At 36.9% G+C, this 27,400-nt stretch overlaps 6 protein-coding genes across 10 annotated transcripts; 3 read left to right on the top strand and 3 right to left on the bottom strand.

Moving 5' to 3' along the window:
• The first annotated feature begins 1,971 nt into the window (after nucleotides 1-1,971).
• On the top strand, nucleotides 1,972-4,627 carry LOC103427085 (reticulon-like protein B4). The gene is made up of 5 exons (XM_070818803.1): nucleotides 1,972-2,344; nucleotides 2,440-2,620; nucleotides 2,922-3,063; nucleotides 3,164-3,233; nucleotides 3,747-4,627. The coding sequence occupies exons 1-5, from the start codon at nucleotides 2,173-2,175 to the stop codon at nucleotides 3,920-3,922; spliced, it is 741 nt and encodes a 246-aa protein (XP_070674904.1). The 5' UTR covers nucleotides 1,972-2,172; the 3' UTR covers nucleotides 3,923-4,627.
• Nucleotides 4,159-6,171, bottom strand: LOC103427086 (protein YCF54, chloroplastic-like). Its single transcript, XM_008365153.4, has 3 exons — nucleotides 5,698-6,171; nucleotides 5,368-5,600; nucleotides 4,159-4,627 (listed from the first exon to the last, which is right to left on the bottom strand). The coding sequence occupies exons 1-3, from the start codon at nucleotides 5,947-5,949 to the stop codon at nucleotides 4,432-4,434; spliced, it is 681 nt and encodes a 226-aa protein (XP_008363375.3). The 5' UTR covers nucleotides 5,950-6,171; the 3' UTR covers nucleotides 4,159-4,431.
• Nucleotides 6,172-6,987: 816 nt separating this feature from the next.
• Nucleotides 6,988-9,117, top strand: LOC114823872 (bifunctional bis(5'-adenosyl)-triphosphatase/adenylylsulfatase FHIT). Its single transcript, XM_070818804.1, has 4 exons — nucleotides 6,988-7,123; nucleotides 7,966-8,111; nucleotides 8,560-8,658; nucleotides 8,754-9,117. Exons 1-4 carry the CDS (start codon nucleotides 7,012-7,014, stop codon nucleotides 8,865-8,867), a joined length of 471 nt encoding a protein of 156 aa, XP_070674905.1. The 5' UTR covers nucleotides 6,988-7,011; the 3' UTR covers nucleotides 8,868-9,117.
• A 662-nt stretch (nucleotides 9,118-9,779) lies between these two features.
• On the top strand, nucleotides 9,780-17,515 carry LOC103417767 (uncharacterized). Its single transcript, XM_008355928.4, has 20 exons — nucleotides 9,780-9,901; nucleotides 10,004-10,116; nucleotides 10,200-10,275; nucleotides 10,404-10,546; nucleotides 10,845-10,931; nucleotides 11,351-11,434; nucleotides 11,995-12,202; nucleotides 12,387-12,472; nucleotides 12,620-12,851; nucleotides 12,935-13,058; nucleotides 13,481-13,617; nucleotides 14,167-14,275; nucleotides 14,485-14,527; nucleotides 14,742-14,913; nucleotides 15,026-15,096; nucleotides 15,230-15,323; nucleotides 16,135-16,350; nucleotides 16,458-16,667; nucleotides 16,836-17,228; nucleotides 17,321-17,515. The coding sequence occupies exons 1-20, from the start codon at nucleotides 9,884-9,886 to the stop codon at nucleotides 17,444-17,446; spliced, it is 2,742 nt and encodes a 913-aa protein (XP_008354150.3). The 5' UTR covers nucleotides 9,780-9,883; the 3' UTR covers nucleotides 17,447-17,515.
• A 500-nt stretch (nucleotides 17,516-18,015) lies between these two features.
• On the bottom strand, nucleotides 18,016-22,073 carry LOC103417785 (calcium uniporter protein 6, mitochondrial-like). The gene is made up of 2 exons (XM_008355946.4): nucleotides 19,604-22,073; nucleotides 18,016-18,646 (listed from the first exon to the last, which is right to left on the bottom strand). Exons 1-2 carry the CDS (start codon nucleotides 20,081-20,083, stop codon nucleotides 18,161-18,163), a joined length of 966 nt encoding a protein of 321 aa, XP_008354168.3. The 5' UTR covers nucleotides 20,084-22,073; the 3' UTR covers nucleotides 18,016-18,160.
• Nucleotides 18,565-26,318, bottom strand: LOC103417774 (uncharacterized). Of its 5 annotated transcripts, none has more exons than XR_003771937.2 (10): nucleotides 25,997-26,155; nucleotides 25,479-25,622; nucleotides 24,768-24,856; nucleotides 24,503-24,641; nucleotides 23,707-23,781; nucleotides 23,314-23,435; nucleotides 23,157-23,232; nucleotides 22,938-22,997; nucleotides 22,647-22,835; nucleotides 18,565-18,646 (listed from the first exon to the last, which is right to left on the bottom strand). XR_003771937.2 is itself a non-coding variant. In XM_029099534.2 (10 exons), exons 3-10 carry the CDS (start codon nucleotides 25,590-25,592, stop codon nucleotides 22,698-22,700), a joined length of 813 nt encoding a protein of 270 aa, XP_028955367.2. In that variant the 5' UTR covers nucleotides 25,593-25,622; nucleotides 25,997-26,060; nucleotides 26,176-26,310; the 3' UTR covers nucleotides 22,534-22,697. The 5 variants fall into 5 exon arrangements, 4 of the variants coding, with proteins under 4 accessions (XP_028955367.2, XP_028955366.2, XP_028955368.2 ...); XM_029099534.2 differs by lacking the exon at nucleotides 18,565-18,646 and adding an exon at nucleotides 26,176-26,310 and having other exon boundaries at nucleotides 22,534-22,835; nucleotides 25,997-26,060; XM_029099533.2 differs by lacking the exon at nucleotides 18,565-18,646 and adding an exon at nucleotides 26,176-26,279 and having other exon boundaries at nucleotides 22,534-22,835; nucleotides 25,997-26,057.
• Between the last annotated feature and the right edge of the window lie 1,082 nt (nucleotides 26,319-27,400).

Raw genomic sequence — 27,400 nt, 5'->3', positions numbered from 1 at the left:
CGTTAATAACCCAATAAGATGCTGTTTGTCTAATCTAGACATTAGGCAAAACAATTTTTGTATGACTCGTTAACCCAACATGAACGCGACTCGTTAATGAAACGGGCTTGTTAAGAACCAGTTAAGATTACGAATTTGACACAACACGACTCGTTAAGATAATTAGTAGGACAAAAAATGATACGAACACAACAAACATGCTCGTTTGCCAGGCCTAAACTGAACGGATGAAAAAGAAATATAAAATAAGGAGAAACAACAGCGTTGGTGGGATCAAACTCCTGCCCAAAACATAAACTCAAACTCGTGCCCAGAACATAAACTCAAACTCGTGCCCAGAACATAAACTAGCTTCAAGTTCACCAATACGGTAACAATAATTTTGTTAAAGCTCTTAAATTTTTATTATTTATCATAACCTTACACATAAGGCACAACATTTTCGGGGCCCTTCCACTTGGAAGCCCTAGACGGTCACCCTGTGTTAAGGGCCGGACCACGAGTATTGGACAGAACTTTGCTATGGCTGAACTCAAGGTTCTCATATCTCTCATATTGTCCATGTTATCCTTCTCGCTTTCTCCAAATTACATACACACACCTTCTCTTGGATTGGTTATAGAGGCAAAACATGGAGTTCGTCTTTTGTTCAGGAAGCTGTAAAGAGAACAATGTCTCATCATTTTCTTTATATGGAAAAAGAAAAAACAGATATCGTTCTTTTTAGCTTGTACTGTCTGTTCTCTTTTGGAATAATTAATATAACATTACTATAGATACTGCTCGTTCTCTTCTTTTTATTTATTTATTGCAATTGGACATGTCGATGTGTTTGCAAAATATGAGTCGCTAATTTCTTGAAACTCAAGAACAATTAATATAGACACCCCTAACTCATATCATAAGTGTCACTATTATTACGGTCTACTTGTATTTACATATTTACTATTTTTTTTTAATTATAACTTTATAAATGAAAAGTTTTAAGTTTTAATCACTTGAATGACGAGTTTGATACCTGAATATTATGATTAGCCCCATTAATTGTATGGTTGAGTCCAAATCCCCTTTGGTGTAGAATATCGTTGAATCAAGATTAAATGTAAAAAAACTATATGGTCTAGGAAGAATAATTTATAACAATTTATCATTTATACAAACTATATTGGGAGAGATATTTGAGCAAACATTGAGTTTTAGAACAAATACTTTCAATCAATTCAGTTATAGGCCTCTAATTACTTTATAACAATGTCTTAAAACTAGTGGTCATTGCAGATCACATCAACACAGAATAAATGCGTGACACATTTTCATACATTTATTGGCCATCACATTTTCATACATTCATTGGGGATCTTTTTAGTATAATAGGCCTCTCTGCATTTAAAGAGGTAGGTGTCTCGCATACAATTATTATCGAAGAATTATTTTATTCTACAGTTTAATATATAAAAAAATGATGGGTTTCTGATTTTCAAATTAGTGGTTCTATTACTTCATCTTGCAAGGCTTTGGTAAATGATGTCCCAATTGTTGTTTTATCTTTACGTTTCTATTATCAATAACACAAATTTACACGAGGGACCAGGGGGATCTTTTTAGTATAATAGGCCTCTCTACATTCAGATAGGTAGGTGTCTCGCATACAACTATTATTGAAGAATTATTTTGTTCTACAGTTTAATATATAAAAAAATGTAACTACAAAGAAATTTTTAGCCCAAATATATGATATTCTTAGAGCAATACTATCCACACACCCGTTTTTACTTCTCACAAACTTTCTCAATTTTTGACTATCATATAGAATGAACCGAAGAAGATCAATGATAAAAAAAATTAACAAGAGAGTATCAGAAATAAAAATAGGCCAGTGTGAATAACACCATCGTATTCTTATTCTTTCACCCGAACTTCAATTGCCCCTTTCCAGAAACACGTGGCCACAAGACAAGAGGTGTTGTGGAGGGTAGAGAAACATGCACCACGCCAGAAGATCAAAGCCTTCCTGTTCCTCATATTTAAGTTGGGATTCAGAAGAAAGAATGAGTGGAATGGAGGTTGTTTGACGTGATTTTTGCATGCAATTCGTAATCTGTTTTGTTGGTGACATGCATTGCAGGTTACGTGATTAAGAGAGTGCATACAAACATCAAACGTACACATAAAATGTTGGATCCGGTGGACGTGGATATTGCAGATTCTGATTTTCTCACCAACCAATCAGATCCAGGTGACTCTTCCGACTCCGACAGTGATAATTACTGCTTGGCTTTTACATGCAAGAACCGATTGTTTGGTCGCCAGAAGCCTCTTCATGTTGTCCTCGGCGCTGGTGTATGTACGTAAACTGTAATTGGAATTTTTTTCTTCTTATGCTTGCTGTGAATTTCATGCTTCTATTAACCTTAAAGTGAAATTAATTAATTCTTTCAGCTGCTGATATTATACTTTGGAGAAATAAGCAGATCTCAGCCTACATTTTTATGGGTGCAACACTCACTTGGCTTCTCTTTGAGAGATTAGGTTATAATTTGGTTGTGTTTCTTTGCCACGCTTCATTGCTTTCCTTGACAGCCTTGTTCTTGTGGTCCAACTTTGGTTCTTTCATCCATGTGTGAGCTCCTGAATTTTGCCTAATTTTATTTTTGTTTAGGCTAATATGCACAAAAAAACAAACGGTTAGTTACAAATTATAAAAAATAGGGCTCGGAAGACACTGAACACACAATACGCCGTACATTAATCATGTTTTAATGCCCCTTATTATATATTTAGGGTTCCTCTAATTTTATTATTTTATTAAGAATTTATAAGCGCCTTAGCGGTTCTTCTATCTGTCCGTATTTCCCTTTTTTTAATTGGTTTTTTCATGTGTCTGTGTTATGATTTCTGGATAGAATATGATGATGAAACAGGTCTGCACCAGAAATTCCAGAGATTGTAGTACCACAGCACCTGTTTATGAGGACTGCTATTTCCTTAACAACTACATATAATCAAGCGTTAAGATCATTTGGGCATGTAGTTTTTGGGAGAGACATAAGAGATTTCCTCGCGGTACCGACATTTTTTCATACCCCTCTAGGTTTTGTTTATGCTGCAAGAATAGTAGGTTTTGATTGAACATAAAACTCTAACGTGATGGACTCGTTTGCAGGTGGCGTCGACTTTGTGGGTTCTCTCTGTCATCGGAAGCTGGTGCACTTTCTTAAGCTTCCTTTACTTAGGTTTGCATCAGCTCCAACTGTTTCGTCTCTGCCATGAAGTTTTTAGTAGTCCTTGGCAATCTCTATGATCAACATTTACAAACGTTGATGTTGTTTGCAATGTTTACATGAGATTCCTCTTTCTTATTCTTAAACAAGTTCCCAAGAGGCCTTTGTTGATCCACGATTTATGTTTCGACTAATTATTATAAATAACATCTTGTTCTTGCATCGAAAACTATAAATGTTGACTAATCTACTAACATTGCATTTTGTAAAAAGAAATGGTTGCTTTTGTTAAGTTGTATAATTCCATTGTGATTGTACATGCATAATTTTTACCCGAGTGTTTATTCATCATCGTTGCTTCTCTCGTTTATATGCTTACTTTTTATCAACGGAGGAAGGGGGAACATAACTTGCGACTTTTCTGACTTTGTGAAAGAAGTATCATTCGACTAAAAGCTAATTGATCGTTGTCTGCTAATTATGTTATCAAGATGGGTACTGAATTTTTCGTTTTGGTTGGTGCAGTGTTTGTCATACTGATGATAGTGCCGACGTTGTACGATAATCTTGAGGATAGCGTGGACAGCATTGCAGAGAATGCACTGATTGAAATAAAGAAGCAGTATGCAGTGTTGGATGAAACAGTCCTTCAGAAACTCAGAAAGAAAGTAATTTCTAACAAGAACAGAAAGCAACCCTAATTATTTGCCTGCCTGCCTATTTTTGAAGTTCTGCTGGACTCTTCCTCTTCATATAGTCGGTACAGTTCATATTCCGTTCTTGCTGGTTTCGTTCCCTCGGGTTTTTTCTGATCAAGGCTGTAATGAAGATGTGGAAAATATGTTGCTTTCTATGCGTTTCACTAGTAGTCTTGTTTAATTAGTTTTCCTCGAGGAGTATTGATCAAGAAAAGTAATCATTCATCTTCCTTGCTCGATTGAAGAAAATGTATTCGTTCATATTTCGGTTTTCTGATGTGAATGCAATGTCGAAAGCTATTACATTAATCGCGCATGACACAAGCAAATTTCTTCATCCTTTCGGACAGACAACTTCTTCAATACTCTCTCTTCACACATTAATGGGCAACTACGAAAGTTTATTACATGAGGTGCTGACCTTGCAAAACTTCACATTACCTACATGCATCAACTTCAGCTCTAGTTAGTAACAGATGACGAAATCCACGTTGAGAACGGAAAAAAGTGATTTACGCTTTGCTCTCCTCTTTCGTTCTTGGCGGCAAGAAAGGCCCCCACCACCCGGATTCATACTTGGAATAAGGTGCTACCCATTTCTGTGGCTTCTCAAACTCGATAGTGGTTGGATTGGAGGCTAACGCTTCTTTTAGACTCTCGGCTTCAAAACTTTCTGCTAACACTCTGTCCAGTCTCAGCTTCATAAACCTGCAGCCGCAAAACATGATCAGATTCAGAGACATGCTACCATTGTAAGGGTCGCAACTTTCATATTTCTACTTCTGTACAAACACAAGAAGATATTTCTTATATCGAAACATCAGGTCATGTAGTTCTTTTAGCTGAGGAGTTGTTGTTAGCATATCTAATGGTGTAAGCATACGCTTCAATCGTGTAGAATCTCATATTTACATGGTTGTTAGCTTGGTCGACAATGTAATCCTTCTCAAGAACTTCAACTTTCGAGGATTATTGGTTTTCTAAAATCATATCGTAGCTCTAGTTGCAGGAGATGCTGGATTCAAACATCACTCTAAACCCCCCTTCCACCACTTATTTCTAAACTTAAAAGATGCAAGGTGAAGATGCACATGTATGAATATCTACATCCGCATCTCCACACGCGCAGGATAAGGCTGCAAACTAGAGACAGTGTTAGCTAGATACACAATTCTCGACTCATCTTCAACAACTTAAAACTTTCGGATTCTTGCAGTTTTCAGCGTTCTACCATAATGATCGATCGAGTCTAGAATCTTAGCATCATCAAACATTGTCACAAGAGAATTGGACACTAATACACAACAGAAATTCCCAATTGATTCAACCTCTGATTCTGCTACATCACTACTTAACTAACAAAACATATGAAGCTCGAAACAAAACAGCAGTCAGAAAACAACAAATTGAAACCGAGCACGTTCGCAATAAAAAACAGGGAAACTTACGTAATCCAAGGACCGTTAGTCGAAACCAGAGCCACGGCAGGCCTTCCTAATCTCTTAGTAATGTTAGGAAACTTATCCAAGAACTTAGGCTCGATCACAAGCCAAAAGTCCTGCTCTTTGTTCTTCTCTCCATAGTATCGAAGCCTCTCACACAACTGCTCCTGGAAATGCTCTTCGTCATCGAGCATAAACTTTGCATTTGCAACCACGAAATAGTACCTGCTCGGCTTTTCCTGCATTCAGAAACAAAAAATTTCAAAATTTACAGTCTTGGATGAGAAAATGAAAATTAAAAGGAAAACTTTTTATGGGTTGAAGAGAGAATTGGACCTTGTCAGCGGAGTCGGAGGAGCTGAGCTGGTCGGATTCAACGGCGGCAACGAATGTACGGACGGAGGAGGAGGATTTGAGGGTGGTTTTGGGATTGAAGGAGAAGAAGTGACCGCAGCTGGAATTGGCCGAGAAAGGAAGAGCTAAAGATTTGGGCTTTGGGTTTTGGATATGGGAAATGGCGGTGTTTGATTTCGGTTTCACGACGGCGGCAGCCCAGCATGCCTGACTGAGAGTTGTCACGGCTGACATTTCTCCTTCTGGTTCTTCTTCTTCAACCGTGTCTTCCTTCCTTCGATATAACAAGCAGGGCCAGCCTTATCTAGTGTAATCTACATTACTTATCTTTTTCATGATACAAATACATATTATATATGTTTTTTACTTTCAAGAAAATTAGACATAGGAAGCAACTTATATGACATAGAGACACCACTATTGTAGTGTTTCGTCTTAATAATATAATATCGTGCGAACAAAAAAACATAGGCCCAAAGGGAAAGTCGAAACCTAAAACGAAAATGGTGATGCTATCCACATAATCATTTTTACTTCACACACTTTTTATTAATTTCTGTTCATTGATTTTCTCCAATCATTTGATCCGACACAGAATTTGAAGGCTCTAAGCGAGCCTTCAAAGTGGGGTCCTAGAATAAAATAGTGTGTTTATGATTTAGTGTTTGTTTGGGAAATACGACAAACGCGAAAGAGTTTAGCCATTCAAGTTCAGTGTATGGCAATCTATAGTACGATAAAAGTAGTAAACAATTTTATTTTTAACTGTTTTAAGTCAATAAGAACATATTTGAGTCACTTAACGTTTTGCCTTTTACCAAACGGAAAATTCTGATTCTTGAGATTCTAACATTCGAGGAATATTACTATACAAATGGGGGTGTGCTATCCACACACATTATTTTGCTTCCCACACACTCCTTGTTAATTTATGTTTATTGATCATTTTTAATTCGTCCGATCCGATGGCCGAAAACTAAAAAATGTAGGAGAAGTAAAAAGAAATTTGTGGATATCAGATCCCTACAAATACTGTAATTGGCAAGTTATTAAAAAAAAAAGAAAAAAAAAAGAAATAGCATTAGCTCACCTCAAAAAGCTAAAATTCTGTTCCCAACAGTGGCTTCCACCGTCAGATCTCTCATTACACGATCGTCCTCCGTCGCCAGAGCCGCCTTCCTTCGTCCTTCCTCCTTCTCCACCCCCGCAAAGAAACCACCAATTCCAGCCCTTTCCTTTTCCTTAACCTCCGCCGCCGGCACTATTCATTATAGTTTGTTTATAAAACGCAGACAGATGGCTTCGGAGAGCTTCAAGTTCGGGCCGTACAATATCGACAGTAGGGAAGTGTTCTACTCCACCAAGCTATCCTACGCCCTGGTTAACCTGCGCCCTCTTGTTCCTGGTACTTTTCTCTTACTCTTAACACTGAATAATCAAAGCATGAAAATTGGATGTAGAAATTGCAAATTTGATGACCCAACTCTCCTTTTTCTTTGCAGGTCATATCCTTTTATTTGCTTTGGATATGAATTTTGTTTTGAGATCGGTGAATAAATGCATTTTTAATTTGTTATATAAGAAAAAAAAAAGTTAGGAAATTTTCTGTTTTAGTAACAATAGCCTTAGTGGGTTAAATAGTTAGTTGTTATGGGAAAGAGAATCAATGGGGATCGAACCAGCACCAGTTGCATAGGTATGATTGTTGTTCGCCGCTACGGTAAAGAGCTATCTGCGGGAAATTTCCTTGTTTTAGTGCCCTTTTTCTTGCTTGGAGAATTAAGGCAGTATATGAGTTTTATTACTGATTGATTGGATCATGCTAGTGAGTAATGAATATGGATGTCAAAGGAAAGGGGTGTTGGTTTTTCGTTCTGGACTCGAAAAGGAAGAGTCTTTTATCCAGCTTGATTTTGGGTCCGAAAGGATTTTCTGTGGCACCAAAATGTAAGCAGCAGATAGTAGATTCAGCTGGTTGCAATGCTTGAGTCTTAAGAACATGCTACTAAGTGCATCCCTTTTTATTAGTAGATATTGATTATTGACTGGTCTCTTTCGGACCACGGCTCTGTATATGGTTTATCATGGACTGATATTTGTGCATAACTTCCTTTCTCATCTGCATGTGTTGAAAGACACCAGAAGAAGGATGACCAAGCATTGTGTGTAACTGTGTGTGCAAATTATACCCATTTTATTGTGGAACTATAATGTGCTCAATTCAATCTTGCTTGACTTGACATCATGTACATGTCCTTGTCTGCCCAAGGCGTGAAGTGAAGCGCTTTGTTGATCTCACTGCTGATGAGACCAGTGATCTTTGGATCACAGCACAAAAGGTTGGTAGCCGGCTTGAGAGTTACCACAAAGCATCATCTCTCACACTCGCGATTCAAGTAAGAATTTTTAGACTAACTTTTTTTTATTAGTGAACAATATTTCTGTGTTTGGCCTGGTTTTCAGACAGTTACTTTGCCCTTGAGATCTGTTAATGATGTTACTATAAACGAAGTGATCACTTGATGCCTTATATTCATCAGTCAGTCCTGTTTATTGACACATAAAGCGTACATTGGTCATATTTCGAACTTCCTCCAATCTATTAGGTTTCTTTTCACTTCCATATCACTTAGCAATTATGCCTTGAACTCATTATGTGAGGCAGAGCGGGTTACCTACTTTTTGTGTGGTATTTAACGGCAACAATTTTGCTTTATGATGTTTGTTGGGAGACGATCCTTAACGCTCAAGTTCACATCTTTGCCTCTGAAATGTTCGCTGCTGCACATTGTAATGGTTTTATGTCCCCTGAAGCTAACTTTGTCCTCTTTGTTTGAACCTTAGGATGGACCCGAAGCCGGACAGACTGTACCCCATGTTCATATTCATATCCTCCCACGGAAAGGTGGCGACTTTGAGAAGAAAGATGAGATTTATGATGCAGTAAGATTAGAACATCTGTTTCAGGTTTTATTAACTCTTACTAATTCGTATGTTTTAGCCTCGAGTATTTACTTTTTCTGTGTTCAATGCTATAGCTGGATGAAAAGGAGAAGGAATTAACGCAAAAGCTTGATTTAGACAAGGAAAGGAAGGACAGAAGCCTCGAGGAAATGGCACAAGATGCCGAAGAGTACAAAAAGTTGTTTTAGAATGTAGATGTTCCGATATGCCGCACAATATGTAATGTTTTTCTCGCCGGATGTTTCCATTGTGTTTGGATGGTTTACTATAATTGTAGCTGGATTTGAGTCCGAGCTTGATAGTTGTAGCTGGATTAGAGTCCGAGCTTGATAGATGTGCTAAGTTGTTAACGTCCGTCGGCTCCCGGTGGTTTATGCTCATTTGTTTATGTTATCTGACAACAGTTTCATCATACATTCCAAACAGATTCAACCACAAGTTATCTAAATTTCAAAAATGTACCATTACACAACATGGTTTTGGAGAAAATTTCAATTTACATTGTAGCAAAAACGACGCGGGATCGATAGATTCTGTTTCTTCAATGGTAGGTTACTGACCAAGTTATGAGACAACTGTTTTAACAACCAAAGATAAGGAAGAAACTTGCAGACGTGCGCCTAGCCACATTGTAAAAAAACCCGAGTCCAAATACCTCTTTTTCGGTGCTTTAGTACGTTACGTTGGTTTAAAGTAGAATATTGCCTAAATGGGTCTTGGGCTACAGTGGTTTGAATATGTGAAACGAAGGCCTATTGATGTTCCGGTTAGAAAGTACGATTACGGTGACAGAGGTTCAGGCTCGAAGGGGTAGAGAAAGACCTAGAAAGACTTTGGAAGAGACTATAAGAAAAGACTTAGAGTACTTGAATCTAACGGAAGACGTGACACAGAATTGAGCACAGTGACATTTTAAGATATATATAGCCGATCCCACTTAGTGGAAAATGTTTTGTTGTTGTTGTGGATGTTGTTGGGTCTTGGGCTGCAGTGGTTGGTTTCTGTGGGCCTGGGGTTCCGAAGTTTCTTCCTCAAAGAAATGGCGGGAGAAGTTGGGGATTTCTGACGCTATATATATGTATTATTATCTGTTTAATGAAAGCATAAAAACATTTCTCAAAACTCCAAAAAAAAAGCAGCTAAAAACTCAAAAGTGCTTTTCCTTCCTCCATAAAATCCTTGCCGACTGAGTGTCTCAGCAGAAATGCAGTCCATTCTCAAGGTGAAGGACCTTATCTTCTTCTGCTTCTCTTGTTTTCTTTTCTTCATCTTTAGTCCTTTTTTTTTTCTTTTTTTAATAGTTTTGTTGAATTTTTGGGTGTAGAAATATTTTGGGTTTTCTTCGTTTCGACCATACCAGAAGGAAGTGATTGAGAAAATCATAGACGGAAACGACTCATTGATTGTGATGGCCACTGGCAGCGGCAAGTCGTTGTGGTAAAAGCTTCTTCCTTTCCTTTCTCTGTCGTTTGAGTAGGGTTTTAGAAGTGTTTGATTTACTGGGTTATTTTTGTTGACAGCTATCAGGTGCCTCCGTTGGTTGTCGGAAAGACTGGTGTTGTTGTGAGCCCTCTTATATCCCTAATGCAAGATCAGGTGAACCAAAGATTGTTTCTTTTTGTTGGGTTGGTTTTTTTTTTTTTTGTTTTTTTTTTGTTTTTTTGGGGTTAAATAATGGTATGTAATCATGTAATTTAATTCTGTTTCTGGATGTTTGTTTAAAGGTAATGTCTTTGAAGCAACGAGGAATTAGAGCCGAGTTTATGGGAAGTAGCCAAACTGATTCCACTGTCCAGAGCAGAGCTGAAAGTGGTCAATTTGATATCTTGTACATGACCCCGGAAAAGGCATGTTTGGTTCCTTCAAGGTACATTGCTAGTTTTATTTGCCATATATCAGTTTCAAGTTTTCTGTTCTATTGTGCACTTTGTGTGCTGTATTACAATTACAAACATGAGCTGGGAGTTTGGACTAGTGAACTAGGACTACTATGGACATGGACGTACGATGATTGTAGATGAGAACTTTATATTATAGTCTGCTATTATCAAGATTTTGTTGGCATATGGAAGGAGTTTAGTGGATTTTTCGATGTCAGTATTATATTCTAGATTATTTGTGTTTCTTACAGAAATTGGTATCCTGACTCTATGCCTTTTTTGCAGTTTCTGGTCCAATTTGCTAAGTGTTGGACTCTGTTTGTTTGCTGTTGATGAAGCACATTGCATATCGGAGTGGGGCCATGATTTCAGGTTACTGATATTTAGTGGTTCTTTCTAACGTAAATCGTAATGACTTGATTTCGTAGTCTTTGTTTTTGAAATGTTGGGACTTTGGCCTGTGACATTTATTTTGGCATCATTCTCCAATTTCTGGCTGGAATGGGATTGAGATCAACAAAATCTCTAAAGCTTAAGTTCCTTTATTGATCCTACTTCAGTTTTAAAACAAAGTTGCCTAGTCTTTGGGTGGTGGTACTATGGTTAGTTTCTTGTTTTCCAAATTACCATTTAATGCATATTCGTCCAAAAGTGTTTTTTCAAGTCAGAGTTTCATGTGCCAATTTTGTTCCTTGTATATCTATTTCTCACTTTGTTTTATGCCTATAATTATCTTATTGTTACATCACTAATCATCATCATCTAAGCATTTCTCGTTGTGGACTTTACAGGGTAGAATACAAGAAACTAGACAAGTTACGAGGCCTTCTTGTTGATGTTCCATTTATTGCCTTAACTGCAACTGCTACTGAAAAGTATCTCTCTCTCTCTCTCTCTCTCTCTCTCTCTCTCTCTCTCTCTCTCTGTGACTTTGATGTTCTTATCAGCTGTTGCATTTCTATTTGGGTATTGCTTCCATTTATTTAAAATCCTCAGAATTCAACTGATAATATTTACAAACATTCTTTATTTCTGTAAGCTGCTTGTATTATCTGCTTTTGGTGCCTTATATTACAACAGAAATATTTTCGTTTCTTGTACTGGTTTCTCTAATTCTGCTTACCCCTGGAACTTCATAACTTGGCATAACAACCGTGGGAACTAGGAAGTGAGCTATTGTCATCTAATATTTTTTATGTTTGCTAGATCCTAGAGAACAGTGGCACAAAACTATTCCTTACTTGACCCATACTCTTATGATTTTTGTAACTTAACGTATATGACTATAATTCTCTTTCAAATAGGTGAAAACTGTAACGCACTTGGTGAAAATTGTAATGCACTAGGAGACCCTGCATTATTTACTTTGGTTTTAAGTTTTTTTTTTTTTTTTTAAAGACTTCAATATTTATCTTTTCTCGTATTCATATTTCAGGGTTCGGATGGACATTGTTAATTCCTTGAAGATGCAAAACCCATATGTTGCCATAGGCTCATTTGACCGGACAAATCTGTTCTATGGTGTCAAGTCATTCAATCGTGGTCAGTCATTTGTTCAGGAGCTCGTTCAAGAAGTTTCAAAATTTGTGCGCTCAGATGGTTCAACTATCATTTACTGCACGACAATTAAAGATGTTGAGCAGGTACGTTCTTTAACTTCGTTTTTTTAACATGTGTATTTTTATGCATGCACTGTATCTGTGTAACTTACTGTCCGCATTATATCATGTATATGATAGTTTTTATCAATGTCTTGTTTTATTCATGAATGAATTTTCTGAAGAACCTGGCTTACATTCTTTTAATGTTTTTCATTACCTTCCCTAGGTATTCGAGTCACTCAAGGAGGTAGGTATTAAGGCTGGAATCTATCATGGTCAAATGGACAATAAAGCTCGTGCGGAGTCCCATAGGTTCTCATCTCATTCCATGTATATTTAAAGTAGAATATATAGTTGCTCCTTGTGTTATCAATGTAATTGTTGAGTACAGCACCCTTCCATTTCTTAACCTTGCATTGCATCGTATTTTACATGATGCTTATCATTCTTTCTCATCAGATTGTTTGTACGAGATGAACTCGATGTCATGGTTGCTACAATTGCTTTTGGAATGGGTATTGACAAGCCAAACATAAGGCAAGTGATACATTATGGTTGCCCAAAGAGCTTGGAGTCTTATTACCAGGAAAGTGGACGATGCGGTAGAGATGGTATTGCATCTGTCTGCTGGCTTTATTACACTAGAAGTGACTTTGCAAAAGCTGACTTTTACATTGGAGAGCTACATTCTGTAAGTGCTTATTTTGTTTCTGTTCTAGGATATGGCTAAATATTTTTCTGCCTCATGAGTTTTTGTGGGCTTCTAATCACCAGGAAAGTCAACGTAAAGCTGTTGTAGAGTCGTTGATGGCAGCACAACGGTACTGCTTACTGACAACTTGCAGAAGGAAGTTTTTGCTTGGTCACTTTGGGGAAAAGTTTCCAGCTGATAAATGCGGTATGGATCTGCTTTCTTTATTGGAATTCCTGAGTTCAGACTCCCCTAATTTTAGCATTGAAGTTTCAAACTGCATCCATGTACTATAGTTCAATCATCTGCCTTATTTACCCACTGCTAGCTTTTGATGCTAGGATTTAAATTCAATGCTTTTTGTTTCAATAAAACATTGGAACTTACTGGTGATGAACTTGACAGAGATGATATAATTTCATGTTAATATTCAAGGGACTGCTTAGATTAGATAGATTGAAAGTTTTTATGACAGTTGGAGATTCGTAAAATGTTTTTAAATTATAATATTAAAATGAAACATAATTGTTTTTTTGCTTTAGCATCAATTCACCTGCATTCCATGGTAGATAATCTTTCAACTTAAGCTGAACCAATTATTATGCGGTGGCTTAAAATTGTGTTTGTAGGTAATTGTGATAACTGCACTTCCACAAAGAGGGAGCGAGACATGTCTAAAGAAGCATTTCTTCTAATGGCTTGCATTCAATCATGTAGGGGTAAATGGGGTCTCAGTATGCCTGTAGACATTCTTCGTGGCTCTCGAGTGAGTTTTAATGCATTTTGATTTTGAAACACAGTATACCATGTTTATCATTGATAAAAAGGTGCACAATTAATTACTACGAGAATGTTTAGCATTCGATGATCTGGAGGTCCAAAGAGTTGAACTGTATGAATAAAAGTTGGTTTTCCGTGGATTCATTCTTCTCTCTTCTACATTAGGTGATGTTCAAGGGCAAAAATGTGAATCTTTAGGCTTGTGTTTTAGCTTTAGTGATATCTCTGTTTGCGGTTTTCAAAAGACAGTTATGTTCTTGCTAACATTGAAGGAATAAAATTCAAACTAACTTAATGATATAAGGTTATAAACAACATGTGAGTGATACAAGCTGAAAGTTGTAACTAAAAAAGTTAATAAGAATTCCTAGAACCCAATTGTTTTATACAGTTAGCTTCTGTTAAACGCTGTTCTTCTGAAAGCTCCTGGTCCTAAAGTTCTTTAAAGTGTCATTTTTCAGTTGCTGTTTTTTTTTTTCCTTTCAACTTTTACATCGTTGTGTTACTTATGGTGATCTTTCCATGTGGCATACAGGCTAAAAAAATTATTGATGCCCAATATGACAAGCTTCCACTGCATGGGCTTGGGAAAGACTATTCTTCGAATTGGTGGAAAGCCCTTGGTTACCAATTAATCTCTTCTGGTATATAAGGGACACTTTCTATCAGCTGGTTCCTTGCTCTGAGTATTACTTTTGACATTTTAATACCGGAGGCATATGAATGCTCAAGACGTTCACCAATGCTTACATGTTATGCTTGTATCTTTGTTTACATAAGCTGATATGCTTGCATTTGAGTTATTAGCTGATAATTGGTCTGTTCATGAGTTAAAATGCTCTTTTTAATACAGGTTATTTGAGGGAGACAGTAAAAGACATATACAGAACTGTAAGGTATATTCTTTTCGTTTATTCTACTTTTGCAGAAGGTAAAACTTAATAATGAACCTCTTTTTCGACATCTATTTAGTTTTTATATGATACTAAATTCCACCAGAAATGACCCTTCTCTGTCATTAATAATAGGTCTTCTTCTTTTTCTTGAATTTCAATTGCAAAACTTGAAAAGAAAATGATTGAATTTGAATTTTCTTTTTTCATGCATCAGTCTTGGTCCAAAAGCTTACCAATTTCTTAGTTCTGCTGGACCGGATCATCAACCACCACTATTCTTGCCGGTGACCAGTGAAATGGTCGATGATGAGGACAATAAACATGCATCAGGCGAAGTTGGAGAAATTAAGAGTTTGGCTACTCTGGAATGTGAAGGATTCTCAGAGGTTGGCAATTTAATTGTTATTGTGTTTATTCACCTCAGTTACTCAATATTTTATCCGTATGTTATCAACATTTACAATAGTACCTTTTTTGCACATTTTCATTTTCTCTCAGGCAGAGAAACAACTCTACCACATGCTTTTAGAAGAGAGAAGGAAGCTCGCAAGAAGCCTTGGAACTGCTCCGTAGATCTCTTTTTAATTATATAGTCAAGACCACAAATTCCAAATATTCTCTCTTAATGTCTTAAAAGCAATTTTCTTTTTCTTTTTTTTTTTACCGAAAACATTGAGTTCATCCAAATTTTACTCTCTGCAGATATGCTATTTGTGGTGATCAAACGATTAAAAAAATTGCTTTAGCAAGACCATCTACCATAGCAAGGCTAGCAAACATCGATGGCGTCAACCAGGTATGTCTTGCAGAGAGCAATAGCAAAGTTTTCTTTATGTATATGTCCATTCTCCAGTGTGATTAGTTAACTAGATTCTTAATTATAATTGGCAAACCAACTAAACCCTCGTAGTTTAACTAGTAAAAATTTTCTTCTCAAAATCTTTAGTTCTTAACAAGGATTTGATACATTGCGTTTGTGTTAAACAAGTTTTGATGCAGATACGTCTTTTGTGTTTTTCCGACTGAATGTAATCTGTTCGTACAAATCATGTCCTTTGGCTGGCAAAGGACTTGAATAAGTACAGATCAATACCTGGTTCACTATTCTCAAGCAAACACTTTTCTGATGGCTTCCAGTGCTATCCAGAATATTTACTGGACATAGGCACGAGTAACTGGTAAAAAAATTGTTGCAGGATTGAACATGACAATGCCTTTCCACACGCCATAATTCACGACAATAGAAGCACTTTTCGTAAAAGTTGATTTTATAATGGCTGAATGCTTCTCAAATGCCTCAAGGGAGATCAAAATTCAAATCTAGAAAAAATTAATTAATTTTATCCAAGATAGCATATAATCTATACTACCTCTATCTCGTCCTTAACAATATCCCGGATCTGCTTCCTGCACTCAACAAACAGTTGGCTGGGGTTCTAATTCCACCAAGTCACAAATAGCGCATTCAGCAAATTTTTTTTATCTAACTGAAGCTTCAATGAATTATCGTAGCAAAGTAAATGATATTTTTCGTTGTTTCATATAAGTTTTCCTGCTCTTTTAACTTTTCTAAATATGAAGGCTGAATGTCATCTTTATACATGCAGCACCTTGTAGTGACTCATGGAAACAATTTTCTTCGGATCATTCGGGATCTATCACAAGGACTAAATCTTTCATTGGATGGAGAGGCAACCGTACAAACTACTGCTATTACGAGAAAAGTCTATCCTGTACCCAACCAACCAAGAAAGTTAACGCCAGCAAAGTTTGAAGCCTGGAAATTTTGGCATGTTGAGGGTTTCTCGATTCAGAAAATTGCTGTATGTTCTCCAATATTCAGTATTTACTATGGATTATTATCTTTTCCTTATACTTCAATTCTTACATACCTTCAATTCTTACATACCTTAAATCTTTTTAATCACAGAACTTCCCTGGTAGATCTGCACCTATTAAAGAGCAGACTGTTCTTGATTATGTGGTAGAAGCTGCTCAAGAAGGATGCGAAATTGATTGGATCAGGCTATGCAACGAGGTTGGACTAACGCATAAAGTTCTCTCCGATATTCAGTGTGCCATTTCAAAGGTTGGCCCTACGGAAAGGTTAAAGCCTATCAAAGACGAATTGCCAGAAGATGTGAGCCTCAAAACCTTTGCCTTGATTTTGGAGTTCATTTTTAGTTATGCTATTAATGTGTCTGTTATATGTACGTGAATTTATATTTTATACGTGCTTCATACTCATATAGACAGACCATTTGCGTGCATTTTCTTTTATCTGTTTGAACATGTTTTACAATGACAGATAAGTTATGCACACATCAAGACTTGCCTGGCAATGCAAAAGCTTGGAGTGTCTCTGGAAGGGACTCCATCTAGCCCCCATGATGCACAAGAAGCTGGTCAACTTCCAAGCAAGGAAACAGAATCGTCACCATGTTCTGCTCGTAAATGCCCCATGGAAGAACCTCTTGAAGATAAAGCCTTGGCCCAAGATTCAGTTGCAAGCTCGGGTAAAAATGAAGAAACCCCTTCTCTTCCCTTGACCAGGGGACAAGGAGTAAACCAACCTGAAGCACATTTCGAGGACTTACTCCCAACAAAACGCCAAAAACTTGGTAGTCCAGATGATGAAAGTTCCCTTGCATTGAAGGCAACGGAGAGTTCCATATACGATTGGCTTAAGAACCAAGACGGGGTAAGTATAGTGTCGTGAAATGGTAAGCGTTATTATCCTCACTTTTCAAGCAAAGATAAAACTAACAAGTTTAAAAACTTGGATGTTTGCAGATCTCTCTCTCTCAGATTTTGGAGCACTTCAGCGGATCTGAAGAACAATCTGTGATCGATGTACTTAGCTCCCTTGAAGTTGACTTTCTAATATATAAAAAGAACAACTTGTATATGATTATCTAACTGTAAAAGAACAGGCTGTCTAGTTACTGAATAGACTCGGTATGTTACACATGGTTGATCTGAAGTTTACTACCGGCTGTCGGAAAAGAGTAAACTGTTCGTACAGCGTTTGTGAATCCCTGAAATTTTAGGACCGATTAACAACTAACCCGCCTGATCGAGAGACGGTACGGTAAAGTTTGAATAGATTGGCTTCAGTTGCCTATGATGTGCGATTCTCGTTCTACTTCCGAACTGAAATGCTTTAAGTAGCAAAAATGAATTTATTCTTACAACACAACAGAAGCAGTTTTTTTTCTTCAAAGCACAGCAATACCAAACCAACCCTTACTGGCTAGACGAAAGGCACTTCGGGCTCACATTATGAAACCACACCTCCATAACTCATCTGGCACAAGCGGCCGGCCGGACTTCTGTTAGAGAGGTGGTACATAATGCGATCCCTCTATTACTCTCCGAAAAGATGTGAATTAGAAAGCGATGAGCCAAAAGCAGTATCCATTGCAATTTGCTTCAGTTAAAAGCAGCTCTGCATGAAATCAAGTATTTGTGCCAAAAAATTTGGAAGGTAGGTAAGAAGCAACATGTTAAAATCAATATTTCTGGGCCCTACCTACATAAAACCAGGAGGGGCCAGATTGTAACAAAACAGAGGAGTCTGAGTTAATCTCCGGCCTTTTCCCTACCCCGGCCAAAAGTACAAAATTGGAAGTGTTAATTTCTATGTAAAGAGTCGTCGAGCTCTATTTCCAGGCCTACCCGATTCTTAAGCGAGGCACTGGCGTGTAGAGGTATGCCGCATTTTCTCTGGATCTCCTTGAACTTTTCGACATCAAAATTATGACGCTTGATCAGTTTCCTCTGCCTCCTGATAAAGAGCCTCTTCATCAGATCTTGGTAAGTCGGATCTCTTGACGTGATCAAGAAGTAGGCATAGCCTATGCCAATGTAAGAAGTCGTTGTGAAGTACGCGAGTGGTTCCACTACGTCCCATGAGAAGTCCCAATATGTTAGCCTGAAAAAGAGCCCGAGCTGTGCCAGGACAACCCCCAGGCCAAACCAGAGAACGCGCCGGACATGCTTATGTGCCAGTACATCAAGTTCTTCCTTCTTCTTCTGCAGCTGTTTTAACTCCTCCCACAAGGGGTCATCTTCTGGAGTCAAAGAAAGGGGTACTGCTTTTCGAACTAGCTCCACAACCTGGAAGTTAAGAATGAAATGCAGCGGTATGAGTCAATGTAATGTAAGGCTTCTAAACATATATATTGTGTTCGAGAAATCTCTTGTAACCAGCTCAGATTCTTAATTCATATCCAATGCAAGAATCACATATCAGATCCTATATTTGATCAATTCCAAATCTCTGCATTAGACTTGAAAGATGAGATGTCCACACAACTGTCAAGTATTAAAATAAAAACTCAAACAATCACATTTGCAATCACGAACGAAAAACAGAAGCTAAAAGCAACTAGATTCAACCCCAACAGAATATCGAAATCCTATGCTGTGTTTGGATAGGTAATTTTGGAAGAACTAGAAACCTTCACCGCCATGTAAAACGCAGCAAAAAGTCAAAAAAGACAGGTTTATGGGATATAACCAAATTCTGAAGCACAAACAACAACAACAACAACAAAGCCTTTTCCCACTAAGTGGGGTCGGCTATATGAAACCTAGAACGCCATTGCACTCGGTTCCATGTAGTAGCTAACTTATTTGAGCTGTTTGATGGCGTAATGAAGACCTAACAGGGAATTAAATAACACGAAACCCAGTGTATCTCCTCCTACAGATGATACATAATTACTTGAAACTTACTAAAGTTTCCATGTCGGAAGATAATCTAAACTTAATTTCCTCTCCCATCAATTTGGAAGCCGAGAAAACATGCGATCCACACTACTTATTAATCCCGTGATTAGAATTAGTATTTAAGGCAGGCAGTGAAAAACAAACAGCAGAAAAAGTTAAGGGAATTAGAATAACAATTGGAGATAAACATGTCCCAAAAACAAACCCTTTTGCACCCGAGTTCAAACCTCCCTTCTCCGCGTAAATTAGAGTAGTTTAGAATATCGTCAAAACACGAAGGCAAAATTTCATTCTGAACAAGCTAGAAGAACATTTAGAAGTTGAGGGGAGGAGGTTTCATACCCTATTAGGATGGAGGAGAACCTTGTCCCGGAAGAGGATGATGACGCCGGCCTCGTCGAGAACCCGAGCAAAAGCCGCAGCCTCCTCCGGAGATCTGGCAACCCCAATGCTCTGGCACGCCTCCAGAAGATCAGAATACGGTATTGCCTCTTTCCCTTCTGTCCCAAGCTTTGCCTTCAAAGCCTCCACATTCACCAGCCTCATCATCCTCTTGGCCTCCGAAGACGATATCGTCTCTCCTACTCCTCTGCCCAGATCTGCTCCTCCTCCTCCTCCTACTCCGCCACCCCCACCGCCGCTGAAATCATTAGAAGACGACATTCTTCTCCTCGGAATCAGCGCCAGAGACGAAGTTGCAGGAATATTCAACAACCCACATTTCCGGTTAGCAAAACCCTTGAATCCAAAACATGGGTTGGCGCCGTTGGGCTTCCCCACCCCCAAATGCCTCACCAACACAACACTGCACCACCTCCACATTCTGCCCAAACCTTCAAAACTTCCCACTCACCTCACCTGTCTGTGAGTCACAGCTCCCCCTCTATCTCTCTCTATAATCCTATTTCCTATTCAAAACATGCAAACCTACGCTACCCATGAATCCTTTAGGGAACTGAAGAAATGGGTTTTGGGAAACGAGCGATTTGGAATCGAAAAGGGAAAGAAAGGAGCAATCTTTAAGCCATGGAAGGATATCAGAAGAAAAAGAGGGAAACTTGAATAAATAATAGGAGGACAGGAGGCAGAAACGCTGCAGTTTACAGGGCAAAGAAGCAAAAACGGACCGCCAACTCCGTTGGTTCATATGTCTCTCCCGATACAAAAAAAAGGACGAGAAAAGAAAATTACTTAAAAACTTGGTTTCCTCTTCATTTTCTCTGTCCTTGGTCATTGTGGTGGATAAATATAGCACCAGCCAATGGGGCTCTCTCTCTCTCTCTCAGTTTCTCGAGTCGTATTTTTTCCTCTTCAAATCTCTTCTCATTTACTGTTTTTCATTTTTTATTTTGTCTTTCTCTTTTTATAAAAAAAGAAAATCAACAGACGTCGGCACGAACATTTGAATAAGAGACTATAAAAGAATCAACTGACATGACTTAATGACAAATTTTTAAATAAAAAAAGGCTAGACGAACGAAAAATAGAAGGAGAAAGAATCCGAATCCCTCTCTCTACAACTCTCTCTCTAAGGTTCAACGTTCCTATTCCAACTAATAGTCTCCTCGGCCACCATTCTCTCCTCACACACACATGGCACACTGAAAGAGTTTGACTTTTGAATGACCCGATTTGAATTGGGAATTTGGGAGTTAGCAAAAAGTGAGTCTAGGTGGAAAGTTGGGAGCTTTTAGCCTTTCTCTCTCACTTACTTGCCCATAAGTTTCGTCATTACCGGAATAAAATTTGAGTATGCTATTTTAGTTAAGTTGTGCAAATAAAACAAAGATACGTGAACAAAAAACTTATGTAATTTTTTATTTTATTAGCGCATGATGTCACTGTAGTGTGTGCAAGGAACCGACTCTCTCTTTCGGGCAATGACTTACCCTTTTCGTTTTCGGTAGTTTATTGCTAACTTTTTTATTCCTAATATTCTCTTTCTAACCAAAAGAACAGATGGGGCGGCATATATACTGGAGGTGTATTATTCGAATCACATTGTTTATTAAGGTAAGAGTTTGTTACTTTTGGAGGTTCTTTCTATACATACTAACATATGAGCACACATAAAGTGTGTGAGAAAATTTTTTATTTTTGTTTTTCAAATAGAATGAGAGAGGAAGAGAGTATGTGGGAGTGGGAAATTTTTTTTTTTTTAATTAGAGATATGTTAGGATTACACATAGGTGAGGCTTTTAAAAAAAAAAACAAATTTTGATTGTGTTAAATTACATTTAAGCCTCATATTTCTTATTCATGTTCTATTTTAATTAGAGGGTTAAACTAGTAATTTCATAAGATTTTGATTGACAATAAATGTTTTATTAATTAGTAGAGATATATATATTGGGGAAAGGGAATCCGAATAGTATTTCAACCTAGTGGACTTTTGCTTTATGGATGAGTAAGAGGGTAGTTCTATAAAAAAGCATGCGTAATCTATCTATATTATTATTATTAAGAGAACCCTCTTGTCAACTTTGTTTTCCCTTTTTTTTCTTATTTTGCCCTCACTTCTGATACACTATTGACAAAAAGGAGGGCAAAATAGTAATTTTGTACCTTTTGACAAAATGAAAATCATATCTTTATTTTTCTTATTTTACTCTCTTTTTTCTTTTGAGAAAATGACAATAATATACTTATTTTTTCAATTTTACCCTCACTTTTAATACACAATATTTACATGAGGACAAAATAGGGAAAAAAAAAGGGAGAAAAAGTTGACAAGGAGGCTTCTCTTAATAACACTTTTGATACACAATATTTACATAAGAAGCACAAAATAGGAAAAAAGGGGAAAGAAGTTGACAAGGAGGCTTCCCTTAATAACACTTTTGATAAACAATATTTACATAAGGAAGACTAAATAGGAAAAAAAAAGGGGAAAAAAGTTGACAATGAGGCTTCACTTAATAATAGTATAGAAAAAAAATATGCACTTTAAGAAAAATTGTTCACACGCACACAAAGTGTGTGCTCTCTGCTAGTCCTAAATTAAACCAACATTTGACCAGGAAAACGAACGAAAAATAATTTCTGCACAAGTCTATTTATTTCTATCAATTGAGTTTTCTTAGTTTTATTCAATTCAAATGCTAAAAGTAAACAAGTTGTACATTGAGAGAAAATTGGTGTCTGAAAATCACTCGATATTTGACCCGAAGGTCCCGAACTCTTCGTGAAAAATGGTGCAGTATATGATTTCGTCGGGTCTAGTTTTTGAGTTTAATCTCCAATAGTAACCAAAAAAATGACATAAACGTTGATTTGAGAACCAAAACTTTGTGGCAGATATTTATGTACCATCAAATTATCCACATCTAGTGATTGTTCTATTCATCTTTCACATTCAATCAAGAAACAAGGGAAGAAGACGTACGACTAATGGACATCGGGGTACGTCGAATTCCCGACTCTCGAGATAGAAGGATCACTGACTGTGTTTGGCCTTGGAAACAGTTTTGATCAAACCTTTGGTGATCTTCCAAAACCAAATGAGATTCATTGTAGCCAGCATTGGAGCCACCACGAGCACGCTGTAAAATCCCAGAGGGAAAATTGTCTTGACCTGAAAGAATGCCGAGATAATAAGTACCGAATTTTTCATAGGTTGGAATCTTAAGTTGTTCTGTTAACAAAGAAGATGAAAGGGTATGCAGAGCGAACTCACTTGATCGAAATGGATAAACATGTGGACGAAAAAGTAAATGAACAAAAGAATCCTTGCAACCTGAATGAATTGGTGGAAATCAACCGTTAAGACGTTACAAATTACGTTACTTGATGGAAATGAAGTAAATTAAGTTAAACAACGCACGAAGATGTTAACTCATATAACAACGCACGAAGATTAAAAGGAAACAAACGTATTGAGTTAGTTCGCCATTACCAGCCACCCCAGGAACAATGCTGCGCCATTGACGACGTACAGGTTAGAGTTCTTCTTACCAGCAACATCCAAGTACCTGAGTATGCAATCGCATGAATCATCCAATAACGACAACCAAGAACAGGAGATTTAAGGGATTACCAAATGTTACACTCACCATCTCATGTTTACGAAAGGAGTCGTGCTCTCAGAGAACAGAACCATTAGTATGTAAATGTGGCCTTTTCCACTTAAAAGGGAGAGAAAGATCGAGTACATAGATAGTGCATGATGCAAAACCTAAACAAGATAAAACAGATGAACATCATCGTACCAGTTAATACAGAATTTGACTTGCATTCAAACTTGAATGGTAAGATAACCTCCCGAAATTATTAAACCACGATAGTGATTCAACTGAGGCGTTAAAATGCAACTTTTTTTTTTTTTTACCAAACTTCACCGAGTTAATTTTAGAACCAAAATATATGGTTTAAGGTTTTAATAAAAATAGCCTAGAAGAGACTGTTATGTTTATCAAACAGGCAATATCCTTCATCTAAGTACTCACATACTCCAGTCCACCTAAAGCAGGAAAATACCACAAAATCATTCCCAAGTCTGACAGAAAATATCCGATGGAGATCTGCAAAAAGTACCCAATAAAATTAGTTACAATAATAAGTGTCTGCACCCAGAAAATTGTAAATTACAGTAGGGGCATTTGAAAGTCGCTTATTGATTGAGAAACTGTCATTGTGCATAGAACTGAACATGAAACATGAAGAATAGGAGCTGCAATTTTTCATACGAACCGAATACTACACTCAAACCAATCTTCCATTAAGAGGTTCATGTTAGTTTGATTGCATTTAGGCTTAACTTGGGTCAAACAACCCGGCAGATGTAATTGACATAAGATGTTAATGTTCAGTTGCCTAACCCATGTGCATGTAGGTGTGCACTTGCGCATTTGCAAAAACATGCGTATGCAGAGCAAAATGTAAAAAATTTCTGCATTAGTGAAAACAATTAAGAACAAGTTTTTGGGTTTTCTATTATCAGTTTAATTTAGCTCAAAGTAATCAATTCGGGTTGTAAGAGGATGTGAAGAAAACTTCACACGAGGATGGTACGGGTAGACACAGAGTCGCAGATGAAAAACGTAAGAGATAATTTAGCTCATTTGTTTTGATGTGCTACAGAACATGTTTGACAGTCAACAAAACCAACTGTATCAGAAGAGTAATTGACATGTTGCAGCACAGTCAAATTGATTCAAAATTCATAAGCGGAGAGACATAAAATTTTCTGGGAGTAGATAGAAATTAAGCCATGAATGAATGCTTCTTTCTGCATTTGCATACCCCCAATGTTGTATTTGAAAAGGTAGATCTTCTGCTAATGATTGGCTCATCACGATGATCCTCATGAAAAGTACCTGACAACACGACAAGGTAAAATGATGCAAATGCTACGGCAATAGCATGAACAGTTGAGAACCCCCTGTACAGGAAAGGAGGAAAAAAGAATCAATACTAGTATTCTTGACGAAATTCAAGAGAATTCTTATCCCAAAAAGTAAAAATCAAAATCAAGAAACTCAATCTGTGACTCGCAGAAGATATTCACCGGTTGTTCCATTCAACTTTTTCTGCTTTGCTGAGTTTGTCATATCCCTCAACGGTGAGAAGGCTAATAAGGCGCGTTAATCTGTAAACCTTCAAGATTGAATTCTCATCAAATTCAAAACTACCAAAAAGAAAGATTGTAACTTTTCATAGTTCAGAATATTCATTGAGAACACAGAATAGACCAAAATAACTACAGCATAACAAAAAGAACCTAGATTTGGAGCCATCAACAGAGAACAGCCGGTATTAATCTATCCATTATTCGAACACTCAGGTTCAGACTTCCTATATAAAAGACTCATCCAAAACTTGTTTTTATTTTCATTCTCCATTCCAAATATTGAAACCGCAAATGGCTACTCGTGTCCCTTTAAATGTATTCAAAGGTGCATGTTCATGAATCCTGATTTCTTACATAATCCTTAAGTAAATGCAACCAAAGTTTAATTTAGCAGCCAAACAATGACACTATCAACTTCGGGAAAAGTTAGTTGAATCATTCGATCAAAAGCCAAATTTAGGAACTTGTTCAGAAAACTACTAGTGCAAATGGAGTTGAAAGGCAATAATAGAAAATTTGAACCCAAATATTAGTTTACTTTCGACCACGGAGAATATAGTTCAGCAACTCCCTCAACTATCAAGCAAAGAGGTTCAAAGAAAACTTTCAGACCCACAATAAACAACTAAATTAGAGATTGGAACTTACAATATCGCAGAGAAAGATGCCAAAGAGGACAGATGCCAGCAAGTGAAATTCTTTCTCAGGGGCAAGATAGCCAGATATGGATACTAAACCAAAGGGAAAAGAAAATCCCAACATACTTCTTCCTTGTTGGATTAAACGCTCAGACTGTTCAAAAAATATATTCCAGATCAAACCCTGCTCCGCATACACAATAAAAATGCAAGCAGACTCCTTTTTCTTGATAACAAAGAAACCAATTTGACTCAAAAGATTGGACAAAAAGAAAAGAACCCTTTTGAAAGCAACTTTCATCAACTCCAATTCCAAGTTTATAAGCGCTTCTGAACTCAGAAGCAAAAGAAGCAGCAGATTTTCCAGATAGAAATCAAGAGGAAAGACCAGCCAGTCAAACAAAGACCAATAACAAAAATGCAAGCAGCCTCCTATTTTGTTCATAGCAAAGAAACCAATTTGACAAAAAGCTTTCAACTTTCAAAAGATTGAACAAAACGAGAAGAACCCTTTTGAAAACAACTTACATTAACTCCAATTCCAAGTTAATAAGCGCTTTTTAGAACTCAGAAGCAGAGAAACCTTCTTCTGCTTTTTCCAGATAAAAATCAAGAGGAAGGACCAGTCAGTCAAACAAGGACCACAAAAACAAAAAATATATGCAAAAGAACCATATAATATTAATTGAGTAAGGATTAAAGGATACCAGAGATTGGCTGAAGAGCCTTGACCGCGGGCGGGGAAGAGCAAAGAGATGAGCAAATGGATATTTTATTTTGGAATTTTATGCAATATTTTCTAATTTTGTGTAGTTTTTTTGGAAAGCTACTAGTTTTGTCTCGTTTTTTTTTGGAAAACTACTAGTTTTGTCTAGTTTCGTCACCTGTGGTGGGGTTTGATTTTGAAAGCATAAAAAAATATTAAAAAAAGAAAAAAAAGGTGTGTTGGCGAGCAAGATGACACGTTTTGAGTTTTGAGTTTTGAGTCTTTTGACGTTGATGGATTGGAAATTTGTAATGCAGGGTTTATCACATTCATTGACATTATTGTCTTTGTCACAAGAAAAGTATTTGTCTTTGTTTCCTGTTTGTTACTCTTAGGGCTAAAGCTTATTTCACGATATTTACGTTTGTATCAGTTTCAAAATGAGTAATGAAGTTTTAGTTTTACACGTCGGTATTTTGATGTTCGATTAGTTTACGTCTTTTGTTAGATTGATTGTCTAGTTAATCGTTACTTGTTAACATAATTATCAGAAAACCACCACAGACACCAACTAACTATTCAAAATATAACACGAGGAGGCTGAAGTGAGTCTCACGTCGCTAAGTTATCAATTTGTCTTACATTACACTTTGGTGTTTTTAACATTTGACTAATTTACAGCTTTTATTAGATTGATTGTCCAATCAACCATTAACTGTTGACGTAACTATTAAAAAACTACCATTGAAACCTACTAATTTGATTTTTGCTATTTCCAAAGGCATTCTATTTGCCTTACCTTAAATGCTAACATATTTATGTATTATTTTATTATTTTTAAAACAATAACAACCCAATTTTTATTATTTTTGTTTAAAAAAAACATAAATGAAGTAATAGATTTTGACATATCGGGTGAAAGAAAAATATTGACAATATGTCAAATTACTAAGTCAGCCATCAAATTGAAATTTAATGTTTTGAATTTGATGTCTCATTTGGAGATGCTCTAATCATTCAAATTACAACACAAGAGCTATTCTGGAAAGAGTAATATTAGTGAGACTAAATTTATAGACTAAATTTGCAAACTAAATAATGTGTCACCAATCGAAAATGGGCACGCTTATCAATGTTGAAGTAATAATCAAATCATCAACTTCCATATCATTTAGTTTACAAAATTTAGTCTACAAATTTAATCTCTTTAGCGTTACTCTTCTGAA

Source organism: Malus domestica, chromosome 03 (genome assembly GCF_042453785.1).
Source record: "Malus domestica chromosome 03, GDT2T_hap1".
Taxonomy (NCBI): domain Eukaryota; kingdom Viridiplantae; phylum Streptophyta; class Magnoliopsida; order Rosales; family Rosaceae; genus Malus; species Malus domestica.
The sequence above is the reverse complement of the archived record's forward strand: the minus strand, read 5'-3'. Positions and strand labels throughout refer to the sequence as shown.

Coding starts and splice junctions, on each gene's coding strand:
- LOC114823872 (XM_070818804.1), top strand. CDS start 7,012: ATGGCTTCGGAGAGCTTCAAGTTCGGGCCGTACAATATCGACAGTAGG. Junction 8,112..8,559: donor CTCTCACACTCGCGATTCAA/GTAAGAATTTTT, acceptor TTTGAACCTTAG/GATGGACCCGAAGCCGGACA. Junction 8,659..8,753: donor AAGATGAGATTTATGATGCA/GTAAGATTAGAA, acceptor TCAATGCTATAG/CTGGATGAAAAGGAGAAGGA.
- LOC103427085 (XM_070818803.1), top strand. CDS start 2,173: ATGTTGGATCCGGTGGACGTGGATATTGCAGATTCTGATTTTCTCACC. Junction 2,345..2,439: donor TGTCCTCGGCGCTGGTGTAT/GTACGTAAACTG, acceptor TAATTCTTTCAG/CTGCTGATATTATACTTTGG. Junction 3,064..3,163: donor ACATAAGAGATTTCCTCGCG/GTACCGACATTT, acceptor ACTCGTTTGCAG/GTGGCGTCGACTTTGTGGGT.
- LOC103417774 (XM_029099535.2), bottom strand. CDS start 25,592: ATGTTGGGATTTTCTTTTCCCTTTGGTTTAGTATCCATATCTGGCTAT. Junction 24,857..25,478: donor GCATCTTTCTCTGCGATATT/GTAAGTTCCAAT, acceptor TCAATCTTGAAG/GTTTACAGATTAACGCGCCT. Junction 23,436..23,706: donor CTTTAGGTGGACTGGAGTAT/GTGAGTACTTAG, acceptor TATCTTGTTTAG/GTTTTGCATCATGCACTATC.
- LOC103417767 (XM_008355928.4), top strand. Junction 13,618..14,166: donor ACATTCTTCGTGGCTCTCGA/GTGAGTTTTAAT, acceptor TGTGGCATACAG/GCTAAAAAAATTATTGATGC. Junction 14,528..14,741: donor GACATATACAGAACTGTAAG/GTATATTCTTTT, acceptor TTCATGCATCAG/TCTTGGTCCAAAAGCTTACC.
- LOC103427086 (XM_008365153.4), bottom strand. CDS start 5,949: ATGTCAGCCGTGACAACTCTCAGTCAGGCATGCTGGGCTGCCGCCGTC. Junction 5,601..5,697: donor CCTCCGACTCCGCTGACAAG/GTCCAATTCTCT, acceptor TTCTGAATGCAG/GAAAAGCCGAGCAGGTACTA. Junction 4,628..5,367: donor ACTAACGGTCCTTGGATTAC/GTAAGTTTCCCT, acceptor TTGCGGCTGCAG/GTTTATGAAGCTGAGACTGG.
- LOC103417785 (XM_008355946.4), bottom strand. CDS start 20,083: ATGTGGAGGTGGTGCAGTGTTGTGTTGGTGAGGCATTTGGGGGTGGGG. Junction 18,647..19,603: donor TTCTCCTCCATCCTAATAGG/GTATGAAACCTC, acceptor CTTAACTTCCAG/GTTGTGGAGCTAGTTCGAAA.